Source organism: Cheilinus undulatus, linkage group 7, assembly GCF_018320785.1.
Source record: "Cheilinus undulatus linkage group 7, ASM1832078v1, whole genome shotgun sequence".
Classification (NCBI taxonomy): Eukaryota; Metazoa; Chordata; class Actinopteri; order Labriformes; family Labridae; genus Cheilinus; species Cheilinus undulatus.
Genome location: NC_054871.1, coordinates 17939438 through 17964951, shown reverse-complemented (window position 1 = coordinate 17964951; position 25514 = coordinate 17939438). Strand labels below are relative to the sequence as shown.

General features: G+C 39.1%; 1 protein-coding gene across 2 annotated transcripts in view; it reads right to left on the bottom strand.

Moving 5' to 3' along the window:
• Positions 1 to 25514, bottom strand: part of rabgap1l (RAB GTPase activating protein 1-like) — a 172556-nt gene that overhangs the window by 121877 nt on the left and 25165 nt on the right. For both annotated transcript variants that reach the window (XM_041792373.1, XM_041792372.1), the window contains 4 exons: positions 25335 to 25501; positions 19732 to 19861; positions 13491 to 13584; positions 10461 to 10611 (listed from right to left, as the gene is read on the bottom strand). In XM_041792373.1, the coding sequence (XP_041648307.1) occupies positions 10461 to 10611; positions 13491 to 13584; positions 19732 to 19861; positions 25335 to 25501 (542 nt within the window). The remainder of the gene's footprint in view (positions 1 to 10460; positions 10612 to 13490; positions 13585 to 19731; positions 19862 to 25334; positions 25502 to 25514) is intronic.

Here is a 25514-nt window from a genome sequence, read left to right as displayed (position 1 = left end):
ATGAATCACATGCATCAATCATTTATAGGATGAGATGCATGCTGATTTTTCTGTGCATTGAAGAACGAGCAGCGCCCAGCTCTAGCTGTGAGCCTACAGTCAGTATGAGGCCTGAGATGGAAATGCTGTGAGTGAGAAGACTGTCGGCTGAATCTGCTTAATCCAAGCTGTCATATCATTGTCAGCATGGCTGTGAGGTTATGCTAATACACACAAGGCAGATACAGTCAATACTATATAATGGAAAAAACCTAAAACACTGACCAAACAAACAAGTGAATAAATTACTGCACCACAATCTTGCATTCTTGAAATCTAAAGAATCTGCCTATTAGATTAAATGTTTTAAATGAGAAAAGTCAAGAAAATAAACATGAGTTTACTGTTTCAAATACAGTATATACAAGTTTGTGCAATTCTTAAAAAAATCAGCATTAACCCGTCTTTAGGTAACTTAATGGTTAGATGATGATTCAGACAAAAAAGAAGACTGATTTTTGTTTTTACTCGAGAGGTTTTCTTAAAGCTGTAGGCTGTTTCCTTCTGTGGACTGCTGTGGGTATTTGAATGGGGGCTGAAGGACAGCATTATGGAGACACACACAGGGCTGTGATGGGAGGGGTGCTGTGAATAGACCTATATTATCAGGGACGGCTGTGTAGTGGCCATGCAGTGCAGCTGCTCCCTACAGATACTATGAAGCAGGATGGGAGAGCAGGGAGTAAGTGTGTGTGTTTTTCTGTGTCATGTGTGCACCTCTTTGTGTTAGCAGCTTTGACTGACAGGACGTTAGAACCTCAAGGGGATTTTTTTCATCCATGAATGATGGGAGAGCTCAAACTGGTGGCAGGGAGCTCCACTAAGCCGCAGTTGAATGATGTTTATGTATGTGAATAATGTGCATCTTTGCATAAATGCATGATGTTTTCTCAAGTTAGGGGTGAAAATTTGTTTCTCTAAGCATTGATCAGTATGTTTTTAAACTGCAGCAGACTAGTGAGGTTCACAGGATCAGCAGCACTGCCCATGTCAAAGTTATTGATATCAATCTGCTTTACTCAGTTCATTCAACAATATCATGACGTCTCACAACCATTCTACAGATTTGGATTTCAGATTAGAATTTCATTGGCAAATTCCAATTTTAGATTTTCTTCCTGTTCTGACCTGACAATAAAGATTTTGGATGGAACACATTTTCTATCATTAAAACCTGTTATTGACATTAAAAAAAACGATTTAAACCGTTTCGTTGTTAACAAATAAGTCAAAGTAATTTTTTCCCTCTAGAAGAGTCATTCTCAACATGGAGTATGGGACCCCTCTGGGGGTCGCCACATACCTTCCTAAAAACAAAGAATATTTTAAAATGATTTTAAATTGTGTATTTCATTAATTCTCAACTTCTTCCTGAGACCCTCAAGTAAAGGTGCTGTGCATATTCAGGAATAGTCATGTGCAGCCTAACATATTGAAGATTTTTTTAAACATTTTTCTGATCTCAACATAAGCGTCAACAAATTACCATGTTTTTATTTTACATTTAACTAATTCTATACATATCTTTAAATAAAATGGGTAAAATAAAAAATTTAAAATCAGTATTCTTTGTATTTTGGAAGGCCTCTTGCAACTCCCAGGGGGTCCAGACCCCCATGTTGAGGCAAAACTGGCATATCTTTTTTTTTTTTTTTTTTAATTTGGCATAAAATTTATTGAATGTAAAATAAAAGCATGTCAATTTGGTGTGAATGTGCAAGGCTGTGTTCAACTCTGCTTCAATCACCTTCAGGTACAGTGGGGGTCCCTGGTCTTTGACCTTTACTTTGGGGGTCATAGGCTGAAAAGGTTGAGAACCCATGTTCCAGAAGACCTTTGTATACAGTATGTAGTAAGTGGTTAATCATGATTTTAGAAAAAGCCTTACCCACCTACCCACAAAGATCTTTGGCGTCCCCCTAGGCTGTCCTGGACCCCAGGCTGGGAACCAATGTCCTGGACATACCATTGTGTATATTTCATTCACTCCTATCCTTACATTGTCAAGCACTCTTCTTTATGTCTGTTTACAACAGTCCCTGTGAGTCCCAGTCTTAAAATACCTCACACACGCCCCTCTGAATGTGAAATTCTTCCATGTAGAAACACAGAAGGTTAACAACTAGCGAGAGAAACTTGGTCATTTGTATTCATAATTGGCTGGCCTCATACCCATGTTCTAATTAATCAAATATTCCTCACTTAATGAACTGAGAAAGGAGTTAAGAGACAAATGAGTCACAGAATTGTCATGGAGACAACTTCAAGCTCAGAGAAGTCCATAGACTCTCACAGTTACCATGGCAGCCTATCTTATGTACATTGTACTCTATGTATCTGTAAGAGGGTTATCAGACGTGGGTGTTTCTATTATTCCAGCCTGACTGCATGGCTGATGCTGCCTTTGATTGTAGACTGATGTTGAATGTCATTGCTAAGCTGGTGGCAAACCTTCATGGGGTTCAACATTATACATCTCACTGCTCTGGGCTTATCTGCTCTTAGATTAAAAAAGCAAGAAAAAAAGAAAAAAGGGAACCTGCTTAGTTCTGAATTACATTCAGGTGGGTACGATCATGGGTGGGAAATAGGGATGCTCCAATACAATTTTTTCCTTCCCATTACTGAGAGCAGAGCATCCTATAGTCAGATACAGATTACAAATACAATACAGGTGTAAACTTTCTGGACTGACTATTCTGTGGAAAACCAGCACATTATTTTAGCCCTGCAGTGAACTCTGAACATGGTTCAACAGATTGAATCATAATGTGCAGCCTCTCTGTGACACTTAAATTTGCTTTCCTGCTAATAAAAGTGAGTTTCACAACTGACTATTAAAACAAGACTAGTTTCAAACCTGGTGTATGGCTGACTGCAACCATCTGGGATGCCTGTTGAAATGCCTAATTATTGTTGTGCTTAATGTACCTAGGCATCATGTGTACATTTAACTGGCTGCTTTACATCTTTTACCTGTGTAACCTTTGACTTAATCATGTGACTTCTTGTAATCATGTGACCTGTTGAGAACTTTTAAAGAAAGCAGCCTGGCAGCCATTTTGTAACTGCCCTGATGAAGGCCTGTATGGCTGAAACATGTTGGCATGTTTTTATGATTCTGTAGCCCTTATGAAATAAAGGCTTTTTATCAACAATCCCTCTCAGTGCCTCAGATCTCCTCAAAACTTTAAGATGGATCCCCACACTGAAGAGCACCAGAGACACACACATTTTTTCAAGCAAGTTTAAAATTTTTCAAAACCCAAGCAGCACTCCATGCAACTGCTTTCTGACTGAGTAACATTTGATTAATTGATGTTTGCTCAAAGTTAGCAGGCAATGAAATAATCAGTAAGATGAAGGACAGGAGTTATGGCACAGCTACTGTAAATGAACAAGAGGACAGCAATGGCACAATATTTCACATGGGAGAATAAAAAGTCATTACCAATAACAGCTACAGCACTTATTGATTCATTTAAAACCTCAAAGATGCTGAAAGTGGCCTTCATGAAGGTCTGACAAGGTTGCAACACATAGGCAATTTTTAAATATAAATGCCATATAAAATAAAAGCATTTTAATTCTTCACAAGCCATCTTGAATTACCTTCTGCAGGACAGTTGCAGTTTGCATTTTCTGACTGAACCTTTTTTTACTGATGCAGTAACAGGGGTAAAGGACAGGGATTTTTACAAATAATTAAAAAGAAAGCTAAAACAAAAATACTCTGTTCCTCTGGAGGATCGGGGTAAAGTTCTGTATATTATAAAGCTTTTAAACATTGTGTGAGTAACGGCTGCTGTACCTGCAGAGAAATGCTGACCTCTGTTAATACACTGCCTGTTCTAGGAGTGAGATTGGTCTTAGGGAAGGTAGGCCAAAAAAAGCTGTCCGAGGTTTTTTTAAGCGGTGAGTTCAAGTGTGGCAGCCACCTTGGGCTCGTTTGGCTCTAGGGAGTCGAAAAGGTTGTTCAAATGTCACCAGCGACCTTCCAACTAAGACTCCAAACGGAGCAGCACCAGCCCAGAAAAGAGTTATTGGTGAATGTCTCGGATGCCTTAAGGCCATGTGTGAGACCAAGTGTGTGTTTCTGACTGTGTGTGATGACTGTAAATGCAGGAAGGATAACACTGAACATGACAGTGGTGATCAATGATATCAAGCTGGACAGCCACAGACCACACAGAGCTAAATGTTCAGAGAATCTTTGACTGATTTTGATACCAAGAAAATGATTTTTGCATGAGTGATTCTCTTATATTTCTTATGCTATTTTTCTTTTACACTTAAAGGGAAAAAAAAAATCACGCTTTGAGTCAACTCTTCACGCCCTCTATGTAGCACGATGTGAGAGAGCAACACCATATAGCAATGTAAAGGTGTGTAATACCAGCTAGTCATTTACAACAGTCTAAAGGAAACCAATATCTATTTTTAAGAAAGCCCATTTAGCTATCCATGTAGGTGACGTTAGCCAGGTAGCAAAATGACAAAGAGTCTGCTAGGACTGTCATGATACCAGAGCTTTAAACTTAAGATAATAGTAAAAACAGATTTATATTGATACCTTTTCAACAGCACAGTGAATCAAGCAGAAATCCTTGGAATCCAGTACTGGAACTGGTAAGGGACAAAAATGTAACTTTTGCACCTTTATAAGATGTCAAAAATACAATGTTAGGACGTTTGAATCTGAATGAACCATGTGGTTCACAGTCACACAGAGGGCTATATATTATAAAGGTCATGTACAACTGCTGAAAATTTCCAAAAAGTGACATCTTTAGTTCACTGCTAGCTACTGATCGAAGTGAAAATGTTTTTGCTATGGTTTTGGAAAATGATTAGCTTAAAAGTTGGATTTTTTTGTTTAACTTAGAAGTGGCTTTTTTTTGTTATTTATTCACAGGTAACAACAGATACATTTATTTTGTATCACCTTTCAGATAAAAATGTAAAGGTATGATTGGTATGAATATAACTCAGCCCTTTTAAAAAGGCATGGTGACTTCTGAGCATTAAAAACTGGGTAATGTATATTAAAAACAAGCAGTACTGAAAAGTATTCAAGAGTGCAAAATTTGGACAATCTTAGGAGTCTGCTCAGAAAACTAATCTGTGGGATGCTGGCATAGGTCTCTGCATACATGTATGTCTATGGTTTTAAATTTTCAGTTCAACACTGTAGAATGATGAAGCAGATTGACAATGACGTGTCATACGGTCTTTCTTGGGTGATTAATCAATTTATCTATGTGCTTTTATTCTAGAGTGTTTAGGTCTACATTTGTCTTTTCTAATACATTTCAACTAACGATGGGGTTTTAACTGGAACACCAAAACCAGAAGTTATTTGTACAATATAACTACTAAAAAGAGCAAAAAACAAACAAATACAGAAGTTTGATAAGAAATGCTGTAACCTCTTTCTATTCTATCAGTACTTGTTTTTGCACTGGCATGAACCTGTGATTGTTAAGGATATTATGTCAAAGGTGCATTGTGTAAAATAAAGTTGTCTGCAGGACATTTCGTTTTATTTAAGCTTCTGTAAGAGGTTTTAAACTAATGATAAAATAAAAAATAAAAGACCATCAGCATTAGGATGGACTATCTTTTATGGTATTTTTCATGTCTAAAATCGTCCCCTGTGGCGCTACCAAATAAACTAAAATAACATAAAAAGAAAGGTGAGATTACAACATGAGGATTAATCCCCGATGATTTAAATTCAACGAATGACATAAACTGCCTTTTTTGCTCACTTTTTAATTATTCAATTTAAAAAGTGTGTCTGGGTCCTGCAGGCTCCATCAAATTTTATGTTAGTAATGTTGTAAACTATATATAATTCATATTCTTTGATATGTCAAAACCTAAAAGAATCTAACTAGAAATCAGTACAGCAAAGCTGCCATGAAAACCTGAAGTCTGTTTCTGTGACGCAGATTGAAGACTTAAACCACACACATGGTTTAACACCCATCATCTGTGGGTCACTAACACAACGTCCGTCCAGACCCCAGGTGATACAAAGCTCTGATTTATGACGCTGATACCCCCCCTCCATGAGGGCCACAGTCCAATTACTTAAAATTCAATCAGCATTAACGTCGTCACTGAGCCCAGACAACAGACATTAATAAGGTCCACATCGCCCCCGCTGCTGCTATCATTCGCCTCTCTTCCTTCTATCCCTACCTCCTCCATCTCCCCCCAGATCCATTCATTTAGTGCAGCTATTAATAGCCCAGCCACCCGCCTATCAATACCATCACTACTCCAGCAAGACAGAGGATGTGGACATGGCCCGGCCAGTGGAATGAGAATAAATGAGCTGAAGAACGAAGGCTTGGCCTTACGTAATGAAGAAGAGACCGAGAGGGACAAAGAGAAAAGAAACAAAAAAAAATTGCTCAGATAAAAGAAGGAATTGAGGTAAAAATTGTGAAAAAGAAAAGAAAGGCTTGATGAAAAAGAAAAAAGAAAGCATGTAAGGGGAAGAGAAATAGCACATACAAAGTAAAGGGAAAAAGAAAATTCTGAGTTAAAGAAACTGAAAGAAAGATCAATTGAGAGAGACAAAGAGAGAAATTTACACAGCAGGTGAAAGGCAGCTACAAAAATATGTGACTCAGGAAAGAGAGAAATCTGCCAGCCATCTTGGCATTTACACACATGCCTCTCTTCAGTGACTACAACCTTATATTTATGGGTCCACAATCTAGCCTCTCTTCATTTTTCTTCTTTCCATCCATTCCCCTTTCTCTCTGCTTATTGATCGAGGCAGATACTTCACCTCGCTTCCGTATGGCTAAGAAAAAGGCTATTGTGTTTTCAAGAAAAGTGAGGATCACTGTCTGCTTTGCGTCTTTATAGCCTCTCTTTCTGCTTCGGTGTGCTCCTAAGAAGCTTTGTCATCCATCCTACTATTTCACAAATCTGTTCCTTTACAAAGAAAGCAAATTCAAAACTACTCAAGCTCATTTGTGGAAGTGAGTACGTCTATTGGTACGTGCCAGAGAAACCAGCAGAGCTCGCAAGCTGTAGTTCAGCTATTCACTGATGATATATTTTTTTCATTTTACATAAAAACAGAACCTAATGTGTAAATAACTTTCAAATTCTTTCAAATGGAAATGAAAAATACTGCAAGGGGACTACCAATACCAGTATAATCTTATGGTTTACTTTTATGGTTAAAAAAGTGCAAAAAACAAGAATTTCAAATAACAATGGTTTGATCTCATTAATAAACAGGTGGCTTATATCTGGTTTTGATGAAACCACAATACCCAAACTTGAGGCACGTAAAAGTCCAAAATAAAATCCCTTTGAAACGCAGTTGTGTTTGTAATTATTTGGACAGTAGACCAGTTTATATCAATTTAATTCTTTCCATTCATCCATCCATTTTCTTTCGGTTATCCTGGGCGGGGTCTCAGGGGCAGCAGGCTCACTAAGTCAACCTAGACATCCTTCTCCTCAGCAACACTTTCCAGCTACTTCTGGGGGATCCAGAGGCATTCCCAGACCAAACCAGGCTGGATATCTAATAAGCCCAGCTACCCTCCAAAGAAGAATCATTTGGGCCACTTGTGTCAGCAATCTCATTCTTTCAGTCATTATCCAAAGTTTATGACCACGATGAGGATTGTAGCATAGACTGCCGATGAATCGAAAAGTTTTGCCTTCCGGCTCCATTTCCTCTTCACCACAATGGTCAGGCAAAACACCTGAAAACTGCTGATGATGCACAAGTCCACCCTTCAATCTCACACTCCCTTTTACCCTCACTCATGAACAACACCACAAGACACTTGAACTTCTTCACCTGAGGCAGGGACTCATTCTCCACCCAGAGGGAACACTCCACCGTTTTACAGCACAGAACCACAGCCTCGGACTTGGAGGTGCTGACCATAATCCCAATTGCTTTGAACTCAGCTGCAAACTGCCCTGGTGCCTGATTGAGGTCTCCAACTGAGGAAGCCAGCAGAACCACATAATTTGCAAAAAAGCAGGGATGAAATTCTGAGGTCCCCAAACCAGAAACCCCCTTTCTCCCTGAATGCACATCAAAATCCTGGCTATGAAAATCACAAACAGAATTGGCAGAGGCCATCATGCACTTTGAAAGTGTCCGACTTTGTGTCGAGAATGCGGATACAATGGGGTTGTACAGGGACCGGATAGCTCGAGACCCCATATTCCTGCAGTACCCCGCCCATGACCCCCAAGGGACTTGATCATTAGCCTTCTCCAAGTCCACAAAACATAAGTAGACTACATGAGTAAACTTTCTTGCTCCCCAAGAAGCTCTACAGGGATAAAGAGTTGGTCTATTGTTCCACAGCCAGGACAGAATCCACTTTGCTCCTCTTATAACTTCTGACAATGTCCAAAGCCTTCAGCATCTCAGGACGTATCTCATCTACACCAGGTGCCTTGCTACTAAGGAGCTTTTTGACTACCTCAGTGACCTCTGGATATAGATGGGACTTCCCGTGGATTATCAGACTCTGCTACCTCTTTGTAGGACATGTTATTTGAATTTGGCAGTTCCCCAAAGTGTTCCTTCCACCATCCAACAACATCTCCAGTCTGGGTCAGTAGTTCCCCACCCTCGCTGAGAACAGCCTGAGAAGGGCCCTGCTGAGCTGCCTGACAGTTTGCCAAAACATCTTTGGGACCTACTGAAAGTCCTTCTCCTTAGCTTCCCCAAACTCCACCCACACTGGGGTTTTTGCTTCTGCAACTGCCAAAGCAGCCACCCTCAGAGCCACCCAATATCTGCTGGCTGCTTCCAGAGATCCCTGGGCAAGCCATGCCTGAAAGGACTACTTCTGCCTCATGGCTTCCTTCGTTGCTGGTGTCCACCAGTGGGTTCTAACGTTGCCGCCATGGACAATTTGCTTATTTTCTAACCTGACACACCACATGATTTGTTTTACACATCCATCTGGAAAACTTTTCCATAGATGGCGTTTGGGAAAGGGCAGAGCCTTTGAAATAAAACTCGGAGGGTGATTGGATGAACGTTCTGTCTGTCACATATTTACGGGCTAATCAGATCAACAAAACACGTGATGTTGTAGCCCCAAACCGAGGTGCGCCACTACCGACAAATAAACTCCATAGATAGCTGCATAATGCGAACGATGGCAACTGTAGACATGTCAGTACATGACTTTTGTTGCTTTTGAAAAGAAAAACAACTCACTGCTGTTCTTTGTTCTTCTTTTAATGAAGAAATGTCATCAAGTTCTGATAAAACGTACGCTATAGCAGCATCCACGCTATGTCACGACTCTGCCGCGCCCGAAAGTACTGCCCCTCGACGCTGATTGGTCATATCACTTTCTAACCAGGACCAAATGGTTCAGATGGGAGCTTTGCAAGATGGATTTGCCAGTAAGAAACAAGGTTACTTCTATACACCACCAAAATGAATATTTAATGAAACAACACACCAACTGCTTTCTACTGTATCAGACTGTGTGCATTCTTAAGTGTGTTCAAGGAAGGACTGATGTTAACTGATGGAAAGACAGACCAGCAGCAGAGAAGGAAGGAGCTAGCAATTGTACCTGGGAACAATACAAAACAATTGTTCCTAACGTGAAAATGCTCTTAGACGTACATACAATCACCCCTGCTGGTTCTCATGTTTCAGTGTTGCCTCTATTGCTAGCACAGTGCAGAAAAATCTTTAATACACCATTATGACTCTGGGATATGGAAACTATCAGTCAGAAGTAACACGTCTAAAGTCTCCCCTTAAACGGCGGTGTGAAAAGGTCTAAACCACCACAAGCATTTCATGTCAAACATACTTCACACAAAAAGCTGTAATAGTTAACAGCCATTGAAGACAGATACTGATGAAAATGAAATAATATATGATGACAACTGACACCGCTCTGGTTTCCACCAAAACACAACAAGGACTTACCTTTTAAATGGAAAACACCTCTGTTTTATATAATACATGTCTTGGGAACCATTCAACCATCACAATAACATCTAATACATCTATATAGGTGAAACTAACAGTGATAAGCAGAGTGCCATTTGGAGCCCATGAATATAAGCCTTCCCTGGTTTTTAGTTTACAGTTAGTCATAAATAGAGAGCAGATGGAAAGGGAAACAACAACATACAGCAGCCTGTTGTATCAAATGAACTACTTACATATTCAGGAGTTCTTTTTTGAGCCGCTACTTGTGAATTTAAACTGTAATAGAAACTAATAATAGCCGTAGGATCATGTTGACAAGAACAGTTTGAAAACTCAAGTTCAGTGAACACACCTATTTCTGTGAGTGGAAACTCTGCAAACATCCTGGACGTGCTTCCTCTAATCGGTTGTCTCTCCCTGGTCTAAGTGTGTCTGTCTGTGTGTGTGTGTTTACCTTGGTGATGAGGATGCGGTATTGCTCAAGCAGGTCATGGTTGTCGTGGCAACCTGCCAGCAGCTGCCAGACTTCAGCTCTGAGCGGCTCAGGAATGCCGCTGCGCACCAGCGAAGGCAAACCCTTCGGACGAGTGGACAGATTTCCGTGCCTGATGCAAACAAGCAGAGATAATTTATTAATTCAAAATCTCATTTAATCCAATTCAGGCAGTTTAAATATTAATTTGACACGCAGCCAGACAGATCGGAAAATTAATTCTTTATGGCCTTTTCCTAGGAGTGATATTAGTGCAATGACAGTGAGAACACCAGACAAGCTAACTGAGTGCAACATTAACAGCCTCTCACGTTAAACTTGTTTTATATTCAGTGTTGTTTTGTCTTAGAAAAATAGCAAATCAATCTAAATATGTTATTACTCATTATTTAGCCCAGGTACTAAAGGCTAAGTGAGTTTTATGTTACTTTTCACATTGAAAGCCTCCCAGCATAACCAGGAACTTCTGCTATGATTCTTCTTCATTTCTATCACAGTCACTCCTGGTTTACTGCCTCATTAAATGCATGTTATATATACTTTTTAAAATAATATAGGTATTTTATACAAAAGAGACAAAAAAATTTGAGCAGTTAATACGTATGGAAGCTAGCTGCTTTCCCCATCAACCCCTCACACATTTAGGGGAAATGCAATTATAAAAAAGGGGGAAAATTCCTAATACAAAAAGAGGAAAAGAATAACTCTGAAGGGATGCATGGGTGTCCAAATTATACACCATGGACTTACTGTGTCCTGTAGTTCATTTTTAATTGGCCTGTAGCAAACTCGAGACCAAAATATAGCCTGCACTACAACACAAAGCTTGTGCTTGCTGGTAATTTACTTCACAGATTCAACACTTAACAGTGCTGTGTTAATTCTGTAAACAAACACTCAAACCGGTGCTTCCCGAAGTGTGGGCCATACTGTAGGTGGGACGCAAGAGGTCATTTACAGTGAGTCAAACTCAAATTTTCAAAGAATTAAAAAACTTTTTAATTATCATAAATACTTTGTTATATGGTCTTAATCTGAAGTCTCAGAAGACACAAAACAGCTAAAAGTTTTAACTCATATCACCAAATTATCGTTTATCTTCTGTGATGTACAGTGTATTCAGATAGCATTCAGACCAGTTAACTTCTTTGTTTTTCTTATGATGCAGCCTGATGCTACAGTCTGATTGCCTATTATTTTTGATAAACACAGGCTTGTTTTCTGGTCTATAATGCTCTTTTAAACTATAATGAATCTTTACCAAAATTTAGTCTTAACATTAAGGTGATATTCTTAGAAAATTTCACAATACTAAGAATTTTCTTTGTATTCAGTCACAAGAAATAACTCTTTTGGACTTAGGAAGACTTATGAATATGGATCCAGGACCTTGCCAGGGTTGTAAAATGGGAACCCCTCTTCACCAGTGTTTTGCTCAGTTAAACCCACAGCACCTCAGAAAGGCTGACTGGTGATTGTGACAGGACAAAAAGATCAAACATATTTAAAATGTCCTTCAAAGAATTTGACACTTTTTTGCCAAGAAGACATTCATGGCCCCTGAAAATTCCTTGTGACCCTTTTGTGGTCCCATCGCACTGACTGAAAACCACTGAACTACAACAGGTTCAATGCTGATACGAAATGCTGCAAGAAATATTCAACTACTGTAATCTTAAAATGTTTTTTTAAACATCTATATAGTCTACTTCCATCTATGTTTGGTGAATTTGTTAGCAGATATCAGGACTCTAATCGAGCCAACACATGGGCTTCTGTTAACTGTTACCTGTAGAATTCCAATGTGCAAAACGTCCTTTGGACAATCAGCCTTCTCTGTCACAGGAGCAAAACTCTGGAATAATCTACCCACTGAGCTGAAAATGCAACATAACTTCAAAGGTTTTGACAAAGGTGTTAAATCAAGGCTGAAAAAGCAACAATACTGCTCCCACATATAAAACACGTGCTTGTATCATGTTTATCTGAAGGAACCATCTCTAATAAAGCTTTTTTTTAATTGGACTTGTATTTTATCTGTTCTGGATATTTCAACTCTGATGTTTTTGCTGATGTACTGTGTTTTAGGTATCTTTGCTATTTTTTAAATTTTTCCCTTTTGTACAACTCTAATCTTTAAACCCCCCCATGGACAGGTGTTGAAAATTAGCACTTTGCTATAAACACTTACAGCAGTGCATCTGGGACCTGTGTATGATTAAATACCACAGCATCAATGTTACTGTGTGTCCATGTCAAATAAATGCTAAATAAATAAACAGGAGGAAATGTTAGTATTCGAAACAGCCAGTTCTTTAAATAGTGTAAAAGGAATCTCAATGTAGAAATTTACTGAAGCAAAAATTTATTAACCCATAATTTTTCATTTTCCAGGGCTGTTAAAACATCAAGAAAACACAAAAACTCAAAGCCATGATGCAAATGTGTTATCTAGAGATCATTTAGGCTGATATATGAACAGACATGTCCAGAAAAATCCACACACAACCCTCGACCAATTCTAAATCACAGTCTTTCAGTATTTCTGTATTGTGTCACAGATACCCTCCATTTTCTTTTTAATAGAAATTGCTTTGCTGTACAAGTTTCCCTATTAGAAAAAGATTCTGTTCAAAAGTCATGTTTTGTAAAAATTCTTCTGAGACAGCTTTTTTGTTCAGTTCCTCTGAAAGACTCAATTTATTCCTATTGAAAATTCCTCCCACGTCTTTTTAAATTAGACTCACAGAGCACTGCTTATTCCATTGCTGCACTAATGTTTGATTTAATTAATAATGTTCATTAACATTGCTCTCAATAAAAATAGATTGCAACATTTAACCCAATTCAGACATATTCCTGCATATAATAAACAGCATTTCTGTCCTGTATCATGTATGAACATGACCCTCCCCCGTTACAGCTGTCCCTCCTGTTTCTTAATGTCTAAGACAATAACACTTTGGATTTCCAAGTCTTTCAAAACCTTACCATCTGTTGAGAATAACCCCCCAGGACTCAAGGATTTTCTCAGGACAGTCCTTAGAAACATCTCCTGTTCCGCTGGAGATCTCACTGTCGCTATCTGAGGAAAAACAAAAACAAAGAGTTATTAATATTCAAGTTTTAAGAACATTGCTGGTATCTGAATAAGTAAACAGCCACAGAGATGTTTGGTCTTGGAGATGTTTGATTACTTGTTTCAAAGGCACTTCAAACTCTGCTGACTGGTGAAAATCCCTACATTTGCATGTTTTAAAAGCAAGCTAATATTGAAGCTGCACACTCATACGGAGGAGTGCCTGTGCAGCGCCCACACTCTCCATTATCGCTGTCCTTCTGTGTGGTGGTTCGTGAAGCAGACAGGAGGCAATCAGTGCTGTGAACCACTTGTGTTTAGATGCAAAAGCACTAATTGACTGTCTGGCCTGCTCTGCTGCTGGAGAGATTAACTGATCCCCACACAGAGACTACCCACTGAAACAAACACAGTGCACACAAGAAATTCACACAGTATGTTCACAGCAAATGTAAACATGCTATAAATGTGGACACAAATACTGTTTAATGTCCTGAAACTAATCTTATAAAAGTTGGGACAGGGCCATGTTTACCATTGTGTTAACAACAGTCTCTAAACATCTGGGAAGTGAGGAGACCAGTTGCTGGAATTCTGGGAGAGGAATGTTGTCCCATTCTTGTCTAATATAGGATTCTAGCTGCTCAACAGTCCTGGGTCTTCTTTGTCGAATGTTTTTTGATAAGCCAAATGTTTCTATTGGTGAAATGTCTGGACTGCAAGGTAGCCCAGTTCAGCACCAAGACTCTTCTACTGTATAGTCATGCTGTTGTGATGGATGCAGTATGTGGTTTAGCATTGTCTTGCTTTAATATGCAAGGCCTTCCCTGAAAGAGGTGCTGTCTGGATGGAAGCATAGGTTACTCTAAAACCTAAACACACTTTTCAGCATTGATGGTTCGTTTCCAGATGTGTAATCTGCCCACACCATAGGCACTTATGTCATCCCATACCATCAGAGATGCAGGCTTATTAATCAGGATAATAAGCTGAATGGTCCCTCTCTTTTTTAGTCTGCAGAACACAGCATCCATGGTTGTCAAACTGGTTTTCTGAAAGTCGTTTCAAACTTTCTTTCATTCTTACCTCTTGGCCCTCCCCGGTTGGAAGAAAATTCTGCCCTCCTCTCCTGATCCTCCTCTCAGCTCGCAGCTGACAAGGGGATCAGGAGCACCACATCCTTTTTCTTGAGAGGGGCGGAGTCAGTGGCTGAGTCAGACTGCTCAGTAACATTTAAACCCCAGACACAAAAACAGCTCGTTCTGACCAGGGCCGAAACAGAGGGGTTTTTAGACATACAAAAATCAAATACTGGAGTCTTTTTTTCTGCAAGAAACTTCACAGGCATGTTTTGGGGGCCTCTAAAACTAATATACGCTTTTCTTAAAGGGGTAAAATATGTGGCCTTTAACTATTGTTAAACAAATCTAACTAGCTAGGATGTTGTTGCCAGGGCTGCTTAATTGTGGCAAAAGTTACACCTGATATTAAAATCATTATTATTATGCATATACCACTTTGTATGTTTTTATTTCAGTGGTTAAATAAATTTGTAATGTTGCCTTAAGAGGCAGCCATGGAAATCTTCCAAGTTATTTTGTGTCTCAGGTCCAACTCCTTCATCCAGAGTGGTTTCATATGACTGGGGTCGTTTTACCTTTTTAGTTAATCTACAGCCGTCTTGATGTGAAACATACTAGATTACATTGGTACAGTCAGATGAATCAGGTGAAATTTACGTTTTGAAGCTCCTATTGACAGTGACAACGACCCCTGCTTCTCCAAACTGGCACAGATTCAATAAGACACAATGACAGCAGTGAACCTCTAAGGACATACGACGATAGGTTTCCATGATATCAAGACATCAGCCCTAAAAAAAGTCAAATACATCATTGTGCTCCAAATGAAGGCCTGACATTCAATAATGACCTGAAACATATTCCTTTAGAGCATGCAGCCACTATACTGAATGCACTGCTGCTGCTCCTATACATCCTCAGAGCCTCAGCAGGAGCTTTTCAGGTCTTTATAAATGCTTGATGAGCCTTTTCAAATGGTTCAGACCCGGCACAAAGCTGCTGCCTCTGTCCTCAGATTGGCTGAGGCCACGTGGCTAGGAAGCGTGAGTGTGATGCCTCTGCCAGCTTCCCAGGTGATGAGAGAAATTGTGAAGAAGAGGGCCATTACGGTTACCTTTTAATCTGGAGAGGGGCTGTGCGTTCACTGCAGGATTACATTCAAATAGGATCTCTCTGATGTTAAAGCCAAGTGGATTGGTTATGTCTACTTAAAGGTGAGCAGAAATTTCCTTCAGCTGCTGTGAAAAATTTCTACCCCAAGATTTTTCAGTGTTTCCAATCATTTATTTTTATTTTCCTGCCTCTTCCAATTATTTGACAGCACTACATTAATCAAGCTCTTACTGGTGTGATGCAGATGAAGCACGGTTTCATTTTGAGAAGACAAAGCAGAGGACAGTACATGTGTACATTACCCTCTCTCTAAATGTTTATGAAACTGGAGCATTTTTTAGGATTTCTTGGGGACAAAATCAATACGCTGTGAAATGAAAATAAAAAGAAAAAAATTTGAACATCAAGTTCAGGCATCCTTTTCACATTACAGCCCCCAAAGAAAGAAAACATCCACCTGAATTGAATGTGCCTGTGTATGTGTGTGTGCTTGCAGCAGTGGCATCTACTCTGGGAGTGTATTCATTTCTGCACACAATGAGGCTGACCTCCAGCTCCACGGCCCTGAGCGCCTCCAATTTTCAGCACCGGGGGAGTAGAGGGTGATAAAGGAAAAGAAAGCACACTGAATGTCTCGCATAAAACCAGAAGAAAGCCGTCAGCTGCAGCCTTGGCGGCTGGCTCGTGACTCTGTGCAAGTCGGCAGCACGACATAGAGGAGATGATTTCTGCCGCCCACTCTGTTAATACCTTTGAGTGCTTCAAGGTGACATAAGTAGAAGATGATTAAGAGTGACAAAGAAGTAAAAGAAGCAACACAATACAATTAATATTTTTCCATGCTACACGGTGTTGAAAAGATTTCTGAAAAAAAAAAAAAAATCAATTTATCATTTTCTTTTTTCTTTTGCAGTTTTCAAGCTCACTTTTACACCGACTGTGGTCCTTTTTAGAGAATTAACCATCATTTAAGAAACTTTAGGTTTTTGTATCCTGTTTTAGTGTCATAAGGTGACTGTTTAGTTAGATAGAAGTGTGTACCTCTGTCCATCACATAATTCTTGGGCCTGACTTGTGCTGCTGCACCTGCACAAGTCAGACAACAGTCAGGTAAGAATGCCAGTACTGCTTTTATTAGTGGGCTGAAACTGGGTCACGTTTTAGCGCAGCTAAAGTCTAACAGCCAGAAGCTGTTTTGCCTCCATCCCTGTGGCATCCTATTATTTTTGACTGAGGGCACTGACCTGGAGACACTGAAGTACATGGGTGAACACACACAAAAATAATTAATTTATCATTTCTTTATCATTTCTTTATCCATAGATCATACCTACCTTGATTACATGTATGAATAGCAAACATTTACAAATTGACCCAACAGTTTTTGAAGCTTGAGTCTTTCAAAAAGATTTATATTCAAAGTAACAAGTCAAAGTGCAGTGAAATGTGGTGCATAAGAGACATGCTATTAATACCTTATTTTCATTTGAAGAGCGGGCTCCTACAAACCACTTTGACTAACCATTATAAACTGTACTGATCAAATTGCTGAGACACGTATTTGTATGGCGTAACAATCAATCTAAAGACAAGTAATCATGGACATGTGCTTTCATAAAGTCTAATAAAACGTTATCTTACAACAAAACTCCCCATTTATGTAAAAAGCACATTTCCATTGAAATCTCCATATTTCTGTCCATTTTTCCTCTGAAATACGTATCTCTAATTCTCTCTCTCTCTCATTTTGTTCTAGTGTTTGAAGTTGAATGTGTTTTCAGGTTTGGCAGACCTTTGTATAAGCATAAAATACTACTGCAACCTGGATCTGAACCGTATCCTTCCTGAACAGCTCTATCAGGTATGTATTTGCTTAAGGTTATTTCTCAACATATTAACATTATTTTGGTGCATAAATCATAAGCACACATTTTTAGCATTGCATATCATAGTTTGACATTTCAAAGGTCTTCATCACTCATGGGTTTTCAAGGGCATTTATATCACTTTGAAAATCATTATATGTTAATATTCTAGATATGGGGATAGGACACAGTCTCTCATCAATATATTTTCATCAAGAATCATATTATGGGTTGCACCAGCAAATTATAGCTCTCATCTTTCACAAAAGATATATCAAAAAACAAATGGTATATTTAAACCAGTTTCACACATTGTTTTAACTTATTATTAACTTGTGTAATTTGTAAATATTTTGTAGACTAATTCATTTTTCTTGTTTTAACCCTTTCTTGTAAGATGACCCTGAGTGTTTTGAAAGGCGCCTAGATATATGCATTATTTTTATTATTATTATATTCCAACCCTCCTTTTCTTTGGCAAACTGCAGAATTTTAAGTCAGGCCCCTTTCACCTTGCCACATATGCAGTTCTGTGCTTAACTATTTTGCATCCCCACCCCCAGGGGGTGACATCCCATTTATCGATGATTGAAATCATCATCTGTTTAATGCTTGTGGCAACACTGCTACCCGCATGGACGGCATCCCAGGCTATACTTACATGCCACTTCAACTCTTACTCTGCCCTAATATTGTAGACTTATTTTTTCAAAACATTATTTTCCCATACCCCCGTAATATGCAAGGACATCCAGAGCACTACTAGGGAGTCAATTCTCCTACCTGCCCGATGGTGCAGTCAGGTCGGTTTACTTGCTATATCTACACCTTATTTCAGCCTCACTTTTGGCCTAAACATGCCTGAAAGTTCTGCACAGTACTGTACTTTGATAACATCTCATCCTGACCTTTCTCAGGTGATAGTTTGAGCTCCTGAGATGACCAATCACATTTTAAGGTTGGCCCAGGCCACTTTTGGCCATCACCTAGATCACCTCCAGTCTGCTGCCATTATTAGGGGAAAAAGTCCTCTCTGTGTTGGCCATGTTTAAATGCAATACATTAAGTGTCTTAATCACAACACTCATAAGAAATAACGAATTACTAAGTTACATTTTCAAAAACTGGCCCTAGTTTTTACCAGTGGAAGGTTATCTATGGAAACTTCGACAATTTCATGGTACTATGACACTGCAATCTTGCACTGCATTAAGACAGTACTTCATAACAAGAGGGGCCAGGCTTCACATGAACCCTCTCACACTTGATGCAGGAGACCATAACCAAACATACATGCACAAGCGTGCATAACCTCACAAACAGCTATGAAAACCCCAGAGATTACCCAGCAATCCCAGCTGCATACCGTCTAAAACAGACACACATACACACACCAGTACTGACAATCTCTGGTACACACAAACAGAAACACAGTCAAACTCAGCTCCTCAATCAATTCACATGGCTGTAATCACATACAATGTCACGCTCAGTTAGACACAGCGCAAACAAACATAAACAGCTGTTCAAACACACAAACATACATCCCTGCACATGTTTGTGAGCGTAAACAAAATGACACTTCACTGTTGATTCATGTCAGCCATAGCAGAGTCCTGTCGATGTTAAAGGGCCGTCGCATGAGTCTGTGTGCTGCTCTGCCTCTACTTTCTGCTGTGTATTCGGATCTCATTGCAATGAGGCTAAAAACTACTAGATACATGAGACATGAAGGAAGACCCCTCCAGGCTGTGTTGCAAAGGAAGTCAGGGGGTTTATACATGCTAAGGTTCACACATGTATGTTGTTTTTCTTTAGGATTAAAGGAAGTGAGATGTTTTAGTATTTCTCTAAATATGTATTTTTACATACAGAGTAAATTTGTATATAATTGGTGGAGAGATAATCTGATAAAACTAAATCTTCATTCCAACTGGAATTTTTAGAGATAAGAGGAAAAGGCGTTTTAGGAGATGTTTAGGATGTGGTATGGTTGTTATGTAATACAGGATTTACCAGAGCCTAAAGGGCAGAAACCAACCAACTGAGCAGAAAGCTATGGGGTTAAAAAGAAAGAAGGGAAGCATCCATACCTTCATCAGCCTCCTCTTCCTCAGTGGGTGAGACCGGCCCTCCTCTTCCTTCATTGCTCCTCTCTGCCTCCCTTTGAAGACTCACTACTTCATACACAGCCTCGCTCTGACCCACCCTCTCTGGTGCATGCTGCAGACACAAATACAAATTGTTAGACATTTTTATTTCTAGGGGAATAATTTTACAACATTTACAACATATGAGAGGGATCTTAAGCAGCGAAAATCTCCATCTGTAAGAAAAGAAAATTCAGTCATGCTTGTATACAATCCAGGCAAACAAGGAAGTTGATTTTTTTATGAACCATTTCCTTGTTTACTACAGTATTATCTCCATTACCATCACCATAAGTGCAAATGCTAGTATATATTTGTTAACATTTTTAGTTATAAATATTATGTGTTTGGCTGTTTTGTAATGTTTGTTCCATAGGTTTTAAAAGAGAACAGAAACCTTCTTATTGTGCATGAAAAATGACTGAAACACTCAATCTAATGTGTATCTAAAGACTACATGCTGCAGCTCTGGCTGTGGGCACACATTTTCAAAAACAAGCTTACTTTGACTTTTCGCCTTTTTGATAATTTAATAACTCATGCACATAGAGATGTTTACTTCCTGCAAATTTGGCTAGTTTTGAATGCTTTGATCAATGTTTCCTTTAATCAAAAGAAAGCTAAGAAGATGTGAATTATCTTATGTGAACATGTTTTTTAGGACATCTAATCATGGTAGCTAAATGAACAACAGAGTAAGTGATTAGCTATGAGCTCTTTCAACCAGCATACCATCAATTCTCATTTATCTCTGGCAGACAGACATCACAGCCTCACACCTGCAGGTAACACTGTGTCAGTGTTAGAGTGGCAGCGAGGCTCGATCTCAACAAGGCAATCAACGTGACTGCTTTAGACCTGACGCGGACCAAGTGTCTGACCCAATCTGTCAGGCCAGAGCCCACTGTCCCATCAGATGAAACAAGAAAAAACAAAAAAAGGTGCAAGAATGAGGCACATCCAGAAAAGATCTGTTATAAGCATCAGAGAGCATGCGGCAACCAAACTGAGGTGAGAGTACATTTCTTTCACATAGCTCTGTAAATAAAACGTTTCATCTAAAGCAGCTTTGGGATTTTTTTTTGAGTTCCCTGAGGAGTTTTTTTAATAGAGATGAAACAGACTGAAATGAATACTGATGCCTCCATGTTCCTCTGTATAAGCTACTAAGAGGCTCACCCTGTATATCAAGACAAGGTGACTTTTTTTTAATTAACATTAGTGTCTTCTATGTATGTTGTATACAATAGATTTATTCATTTTCAAGTGAATTTGAAATATAGATTTAAATGTAGGTTCCCATGTTTGTGCTGGATACTCTGGACAATGATGCCATTTGGCTTCCTTTCTACCCACAACTTTTCTAACTGTACTAGCCTCACTTTACATAACCATAACTCCTTCCTCAGTGTCTCTGCTGAAGTTGCACTTGAGTTTAAAACTGAAAAGGTTTACGGTTGATACTTCACAGGGAAACAACAGTCCAGTTATATGACATCACCACCATTCTTCTTATGGAGTGTCATCCTTGATGTAGACTGAGGTGAGCTCATTCCAAAAGATGTGAAAAGAACTAAGCAGCCATATAACATCACTACCCAAAATGCATTGCACAGAAATGGCAGCTTACATGGGAAACTTACCATTTTTTTCTCCAAAATATAGCAGAAGTATAATAGTTTTTTGATGCTCTAATAAAGTCAATATGCTTTTAAGGCTTTATGGTAGAGACCAAAGCCTCTCAATGTGAAACAAATGAAAGCCTGCTTGAGTTAAAAAAAGAGCACCTGAAGGACTCTCAGACTGTGAGAAACAAGATTCTCTGGTCTGATGAAAGCAAGATTTAAATGTTTGGCCTCAAATCTAATCGTGATTTCTGGAGGAAACCAGGCACCAATCATCACTTGTCCAATGGTGAAGCATGGTGGTGGCAGCATCATGCTGTGGGGGTGATTTTCAGCAGCATGGACAGGGGGACTGATCAAGGTTGAGGGAAAGCTAAATAAAGCAAAGTACAGAGAAATCTTTATGAAAACTTGTTCTGCAGCACCCAGGACCTCAGACTGGGATGAAGGTTCACCTAAAATTCTGTTTTCACTTTGTCATTATGGGGTACTGAGTGTGGATTAATGAGGGGGGAAAAAGCATTTAAATGGCTGGAGAACCAGGCTGCAACATAACAAAATTAAAAATAGTGAAGGGAGTCTGAATAACTTTCTGAATAATTGTATATCCTACTTTGTATTTTATATGATGCAATTTCTTCCTCTGAGGCAAGGACTGTGTGTCGAAGATACTGTTGTCAAATTCATGCTAGACATTAAAAATACTGCACAGTGAGATTTTATTTGTCAGAAATCATTACTTAAACATGTGCAGGATAAGATGAGCTCAGTGATAAATCTTCTATCTTTGTTCACTGGGGGCACCAAAAACAGCACAACCTGAAAACTCCTCACATGGGCTTTAAATGTTTTCCCTCCAATAATTCCTGGCATCTCTCTTTTTTGATAATTACCAAAAAGCAGGTGTTGGATAAGCTATCTTTCACAAGAGCTGTTAAAATGTAAGAATCAAACCCAGGTGAACATCTAACTTATAATAAAAATGATACCTAGGTCTGCAGTAAATTTATTCACCATGGTGCTGAGTTTCTTCTACACAGTTAGTTTTACCTTTTTCTTACAATTATCACATGTGCTGAGGAGAACAAAGACACAAACTGACTTGACCTTGAGTGTCACAAGCTACTGATGTTAATTTCTGGTAAATTCAATTACTATAGAGAAGCTGCCTCCCTTCTCCACCTGGTAGAGCAGATCAATGAGGCGTATTGATCCGCCAGCTCGCATGCGGTCTAATGACTATCTCCAGTCAATGATGATGACAGCAACGATTGGGAGAGAAAATCAAGCCTGGACAGCTATTAGAGAAAATCTGAGGAAGCTTTGGTGACAAATCAATTGAAAAGCTGATAAGAATGAGAGAAATTTGGGTCAGAAAAAACTCCCACAGCTCACAAACATCAACACTTTTAGTGCATTTATGGCACAAAAAAAGACAAAGAATATTCTGTGGTGAGGTTTTATTTATGATCGACAATGTACTGTCTGTGAAGCAGCAGTAAAGACAGTTATTTAGGGCTGTATCCTCTTAACCTTCTACAGAGAAAAAAGGAAATTACATGTGTTAAATCATGCCTTCTGTGCGTAAAACTGGGGAACAAAACAGAAACAGTAAGTATGGGGCAAATTAGTTATTGCCAAGCATACTTCTGTGTCCCAAAAGTAGTGAAATATTCAGGTAAGTATAAAAAGTTTTTTGTTGTTTTTTTAAGTGTTTGGAAAAAATTGAGCATGGGTAACATGCATGTGAAGGTCAAATTATGTTTCCCTCAAAGTTGAATGAGTCCGCTTTTACTTTAGGCCTATTGTTCTAACGATAACAAAAGTGTTTGTCGCACTGGAGACGGGTCCAAAATGAATCCAAAAAGCAGGTTTTGTTCACAACCAATTACTGCAACTTAACCTACGGTTAGCATTTAGCTTGAGTTTCATCTGATGACATGAAAATAGCATAAAAGCATGACCAAAACACACCAGCTTTAGTTCAATGGGTAAATGTAAACATGCTGAGTGAGTAGGGCTGGGCAATTAATCGCAAATTAGATTAAATCGCAATATGGCCTGCTGCAGTTTACAAATCACAAAAGGTGCAATATTACTTTAACTTTAAATCTGTCAAAATAGAAGTTTAATACACTAATTTTTTGCAGCAGCAGAGATTTTATGCACATTACGCAGTAATTCAAGTGTCATTTTCTATAAATGGTATGTTTTGTGTTTTATGTATGTTTTGTTTTAGTCAAAATGAGTGACAGGAAAATGATCATCCCCTTCAATAAAGCAATGGGTATCAAATTTGCAATATGAGCAGAAACAACTATTTTTTTCTGTGTTATATTGATGAAGCCTGGAATTAGTTCATAACCCTAGCGGCGGTCAGCTAATAGCCAGCTTCACCTCCTCCACCCCAGCTGCTTCCTTTATAGCTTAAAGCTTGTTGCACTCTCAGATTCAGATTCATGTGGATAATTTGCTTCAAAAATAATTTCTTTGTTTTCAGTACACATTGTCATTTATGTATCTGTTTATATGGGGGTTCCTCATCATGTACTCCCTGAAAAGTCAAAGCATGCAGCTTGACTAACCCAGGGAGCATCTTTAGAGCATAGCCTTCTCCACCAAGTTAAAATGTCTATCTATTTTGCAATAGAATGGTTAAATGAATGATAAGTGTTCCTGACTGATTGTAGGTTATGATATTAAATAATTTATTGCTTGAATTTGATGAAAAATGCAGAAGTTGAGGAACCTAATAAGAATCGCATATTAAATTGCATTTGCAATATTGGGAAAAAAATCGCAATTAGATTATTTTTGCAAATCATTCAGCCCTATGAGTGAGACAGCATTTTCACATCAAATACTTTCCCTTATTCAAAGCACATATTCACACTTTTGCTCATGTTTGTTTCACTGGCTCCTGCTGTGATAATGATAGAATTAGAATGAATTACAAAGCCCATCAACATCTGCGTGCATCTAAGTGTCTCTAAAATTGGCAGAAGAATAAACATGAACACATCATATCCTTAGTTCTACTCATAACTATTCCAAGCTTGTTTAATCTGGGTCTAAATCAAACTACTGATGACTATCTTCACATTTTGTTAACTGACTCGACACAGACCACCTCACCCTCAGTTTTTGCATGCTTCTTTCCCTGATAAAGTGGGCTCTTCATACAATTTTCCACTGGAAAAAAAAACACAGAAACACTTAAAGAACTTGGCACAGATGATGACTCCCTGAGACTACAGCTGGCTAATGACAGTTTTAGGCAAAAAAAGGACAATAGAACTCCATATTTAATTCGTGTGTGTATCGCCTCTGATTGCCATCTTCCACAAAAACCTCCACACAATATTATCTTTTAATTAGCTCTTAACCACAGCACCAGTCCAACACTCTCCCTTTTAACGGAGGAGATAACTAGAGAGGCAATCAGGCGTACGAGTCAGAGCGCCGCTGTTAATTACCGCACTGCCAATAATGAGACAGAGCCTCTTATTAGCTTCCTACAATCCAAAGCCTCCCCACACTCCACTGCTTTGCCAGCTCCCCATGGCCTCCTAAAGCAGATCTGCTTTTCAACAGGAGAGAGGAAGATCACAGTTGAACTGTATTTTTCTAAGCACCCACTGCTCAAGCTGGGCGTCCTTGTGTGAGAGAAAGCAGGGTGCTTTCGTCACTTCTTAGGGCTTTCTGGTCAGCTTGGTTGTGGGGTAAAAATAATTGTATGCAACATCTGTAAATACAACCTTTAAAGCTAAAACACAGAAAAAGCATCAGGAACCAACCAACTTATAAATCAGAGATAATTCACCAAGCTGTCTGAGCTTTACTTTGAAAAGGTGCTTCAAAACTCAAACATTGCTCTGGCTGAGAGTGTCAAAACTGGAAAGTTTCTGTCAGTGGGCGTACCTGTCTGAGCTTGAGGTAGAAGGTCTCAGTGAAGGTCTTGCGGCTGAAGTACCAGAAGCGTTCATTTGATGGATAAACCCTCACCACAGTCTCCATCAGGAAGCGCACCGGCTCCACCACTTCAGTGACTACCAGGTCTGCTGCTACCGTCATATAGACCTGTTTATCTGGAGGAAAACA